Raw genomic sequence first — 5,000 nt, 5'->3', positions numbered from 1 at the left:
CTCTATGATATATATATATATATATATGTATATAAACAGAGAGAAGAGATATCAGTCTATTTATATATATAGATATATATATATAGATAGTATATTTTTATATAAATATATATATACATATATATATATATTTACATTGTAAAGAATAGAAACAAGTGGCTGATGATACATTTATTTAATTTTGTAAAAGTTTTTTTCATACTTACATTGTAATAAATAACAGAATTTAACTTGCAAAAAAACACCAAAAAGCTTTTGCTTAAATCTGTTTTATTCCCATGCTCTTAATTTTTGGAGAAAAAAAAAAGACAAAAAAAAGTATTCACAAAAAAAAATCAAAAACATAAGTTATAAAAAAATGACACTGCATTCTGTTATCCGGCACAACATCATTATTACACATCCACACATCCACGTTACGGTTACCACAGGTGTACAATACACTGAGGAGAAGGAGGGGAGCAGGGGAGAGAATGAGGGGCGCTGGGCTCTATATGGAGTTTCCTTAGATAAAAAAACATTGACCGATATCTGGCTAAAATGTTGATTATTTTTTGGCATACAATTAAAACCATTAAAAAAAAAATCAAATTTTGAACAACAAACCACTATTAATGCTGCACCAGGATAGCTTTTTTATGACTGGTGAGCCAATTGACTGTGAAGGCAAACTCGTTACATTGTCACACTATTAGGTACCTCGGGTTATTCCATTTAATTTACATAGCATAATTAAAAGATACATGGGAAGCTAAAAGAGATTGCAGATAAATAAGATTGATCAACTGATCAAAGCATATGATAAATACAGCCGGGTGGGAAAAGTAGTGGAGGCAATGATCACTGGGACGGTTACGGGGGACCATGGGTGTTTTCATTATACAGGAGGAACAAATAAACCAATAAATGATTATTTTATCTGGACAACCATTGAGCTCCATGCACTTGAACCAGTTTGTTAAACTGTGGCACACAATCATTAACACAATGTAGCTGCGTATATATATTTATATATTTACATATAACCTTTTTAAGTGGTTAACCCTTATTATTTTAATACCTAATAGTTTAATATTTCCTCTCTCCCGCCTCTCTCCCCCTTAGACTCTTACTCTGCAAATAAAATCATCTGCAGTGGTAAACGATCACCGATCTCAGCGTAGCCCACAATACGTCTCCCCCATCCTTTGATGACTACCAAAAATTTAGATATGAAAACTTTACCTCCACTAAATCTCTCTATAAAGTGGACACTGGGAAATCCTGTGCAAGTTCAAGTACATACAACCCGCATAATCCAGAGAGAAGATTGCAACTCATCCATATGTGTTAGGTTTTGTTTTTTGTGTCTCTTGCAAAACGTTTCTGGTCCTTTATTAAAGTCAAAAGTCCACAGGGCATAATGGTTTGATGCTCGCTCCATCAGCTGTTATATTGACAAGCATTCAAGCTAGATCCTGGACTTTGTAAGCTGCTATATCCAAAAGTTGAGTGTTGTTTGGATTTAAGTCTAAGGCTGGCCAGACTGGAATTACAAGTGTCCCTGTAGACGGTGTATGGGGAACCAGGAGGTCCGTATGGACATGCTGTTGAAGACATAGCTGAGTTGAGTGAGGACCCACTGATATTGTTAAGGTTATTGATATTATTCAGGCTTGAATTTGGCATACCAGGTACAGCAGAGTGCCCCATACTGGATGGCATACTCATTGAAGAGATAGAACTTGGCCCAGAGAACATGGACTGAGAAGACAAAGGACTCATTGAGTTGAAGAAAGTGAAGCTTTTGGTAGTCAGTGGAGCAGGAGTCAGACTTTTAGTAGCCCAGTTGTTGTAGGGGTATCCTGCATACATGTCATCATAGGGCTGCATTAGGCCGCTGAACTGAGGGACATAGCCATTCTTACATAGGTCCATCTGCTGGTTACGTTCCCTTTTCCTCCACTTGGCTCTGCGGTTTTTGAACCAGACCTGAAAAGTAAAAAAAAAAAATGGTTAAGCCATAAGTGTGGCCGAACCATAGAAAGGTCACCCACAATCATCTAGAGTAGACCTCTGACAACACCTACACTTGGCTGACCTCAATAATAATACAAGAACAACTCTGAGGGTCAAGCAACCAAAGAAGAAAAACAGTTCAAACCTAAATGGGAAGCATTGAGCAATTTCCTTACAGCCGTTTGTGTTGGGTCAATAATGAAGCAAGTTTTCTAGATGTCTGTTGCTCTGGACCTCTTAGATCATTAGGACAGATTATTAATCAGTCAATCATAGTGGGGCTTATAATAGGTAATTAATGGGTTCCTTCAAGGAACCTAGAGCAGGGTATTCGTTCTAAAGGAAATTAGTAAATCTACCTTTATTATATAATCTGAATAAATGGTAGTCATGATAAAAGAAATTAGTATAATATCTACCTTTATTATATAATCGGGATAAATGGTATTTATGATAAAGGAAATTAGTATATTATCTACCTTTATTATATAATCGGGATAAACGGTATTTATGATAAAGGAAATTAGTATATTATCTACCTTTATTAAATAATCGGGATAAACGGTATTTATGATAAAGGAAATTAGTATATTATCTACCTTTATTATATAATCGGGATAAACGGTATTCATGATAAAGGAAATTAGTATAATATCTACCTTTATTATATAATATGGATAAACGGTTTTCATTATAATGGAAATTATATAATCTGGATAAATGGTATTCATGATAAAGGAAATTAGTATAATATTTACCTTTATGATATAATCTAGGTAAATGGTATTCATGATGAAGGAAATTAGTATAATATCTACCTTTATTATATAGTATGGATAAACGGTACTCATGATAAAAGAAATTAGTATAATATCTACCTTTATTATATAATCGGGATAAACGTTTTTCATCATAAAGGAAATTAGTATAATATCTACCTTTATTATATAATCTGGATAAATGGTATTCATGATAAAGGAAATTAGTATAATATCTACCTTTATTATATAATCTAGATTCAATCTAAGTATTGCATTTCTAAAAGTGAAGCAGCAACTGGAAGACTCTCTCTTGCTCTCCCCTATAGTGGAATCATTAAGAAATTGTTGGTTGCCATTTGCTAACTAATCTATTTATATAGGAACAGATATAATATTCTAAGATGAACTGATCCTACAATATAACAGTATCAAGTTCAGGTCAGAATAAGCCATAAGCGCGATTTATCCTGACAAAGGGACGGGGAGACCATTCTTCTGTGACAATGAAGTCTCCCGTCATACCGTTTACCATACGGCTAGAGTAATCAAGCTTGATTGGATAGTTTGCCGAATGGATAATGTGGCATTAACTGAATGAATTGCTCTTTTGTCGATAACCGACCAGCCTTTTACAGTTCTTTGTAGAACTACAAGTCTAAGAATTTCATAAGTATCATTAGAATTCTTTGTTATCAGATAAGATAACTCGGGTTTTTACGGTCACTTATTACTTGCCACCTTCAATATATTATGTTGACACAACAAATCAGATAAAGGTGATTTTACATTTTAATATTTTGATTCTTTATATGCCTCTGTTCTGCATTGCCCCCGCATTTAATTTGCCCCTCCAGTTTTAGCAGCCCCTGGTTTCCGTATTATATTAATTGGCCATGGTAAATGTTTTATCAAGGGCTTGCCTCTAATAATATAGTGTGCATAATAAAAATCCCTGCTTACAGATCATAAAAGCAAGGATTGGATTAGTAATGCTGCAGCACAATCTTCCCGCTGCCCTTTGGATACGCTGTGTATACAGGTAGAACTCATTAGGATTTACTACTCTGACCATCGCATCTGCTCACATTGCCTTGGCTTTGCTTTACTTTTACAGAAAACACTCAGGGAACAAATAACGACTTTCCAAAAAGCATTCCTAATTAAAAGGGTATTTGCAGCAGAAACACAGCAGACAGGACCATTCATCATATGGAGTTTCCGTAACTAAAAGCTAAAGACCCTTTAAAGGGAAAGAAAATCATTAAGAGGATAAACCTTACTCATTTCATTCTTTGCTATTCCACATGGGGCTGTGTAAAATCACTTTGGTAATATATACAGTATATTTTATATATATATATATATATATATATATATATATATATATATATATATATATATATATATATATATATATAGAGATATACTGTAAATATTTATGTATATATAAATATATATATTATATAATGTGTGTATATATATATATATATATACATCAATATATATATATATATATATATATATATATACACACACATGATACATAATATATATATATATATATATATATATATATACACACACACATTATATATAATAAATTATATATATATATATATATATATATATATACACACACACATTATATATAATGTATGTATAATACATATATATACACACACATTATATATAATATATATATATATAACAAAATACATATATATATATATACACACATTTTATATATATATATATATATAAATAATACATATATATACACACTATGATATTTGGAAAAAAAAAAAGAATGCATTTGGAAGGCTTCCATTTTATGTGGACTTGGAGTTGCATTAGATCATGTTACATTATTTTATTTTTCTAAAATGAATGCTTTCAGAAGGTAAGCATGAATAATTAAAGAATCTCAGAAGTATTTAGGATTTTGATGAATATTATTAATACATACTTTTATCCTGTTAATTCTAATCTGGAGTCACACACAAATAATCTGCCCATTATAAATACAATTTAATTCCTCCTATAGATATACCTATCTATCTAGATATAAAACAAAGAAGCAGCATGCCCCCAAAAAGTATAAATTATAGGACTTTATTGGTCCATGTGGTGAGGTTTCGGTTCATACTGTGAATCTTTTTCTTTGTACCTATCCTCTTTTATCAGTTCTCTATCTTTCATCTAGCTATCTATCTATCTTTCATCTATCTATCTAGCTATATA

General features: G+C 31.9%; 1 protein-coding gene across 2 annotated transcripts in view; it reads right to left on the bottom strand.

The window, feature by feature from the left end:
* Positions 1 to 253: 253 nt before the first annotated feature.
* The window catches only part of PITX1 (paired like homeodomain 1), a 26,590-nt gene continuing 21,843 nt past the window's right edge, over positions 254 to 5,000 (bottom strand). For both annotated transcript variants that reach the window (XM_075342275.1, XM_075342274.1), the window contains one exon: positions 254 to 1,971. In XM_075342275.1, coding sequence (XP_075198390.1) covers positions 1,423 to 1,971 — 549 coding nt within the window. In that variant the 3' untranslated portion in view covers positions 254 to 1,422. The remainder of the gene's footprint in view (positions 1,972 to 5,000) is intronic.

The sequence above is a fragment of the Anomaloglossus baeobatrachus genome, chromosome 4, assembly GCF_048569485.1.
Source record: "Anomaloglossus baeobatrachus isolate aAnoBae1 chromosome 4, aAnoBae1.hap1, whole genome shotgun sequence".
Classification (NCBI taxonomy): Eukaryota; Metazoa; Chordata; class Amphibia; order Anura; family Aromobatidae; genus Anomaloglossus; species Anomaloglossus baeobatrachus.
The sequence above is the reverse complement of the archived record's forward strand: the minus strand, read 5'-3'. Positions and strand labels throughout refer to the sequence as shown.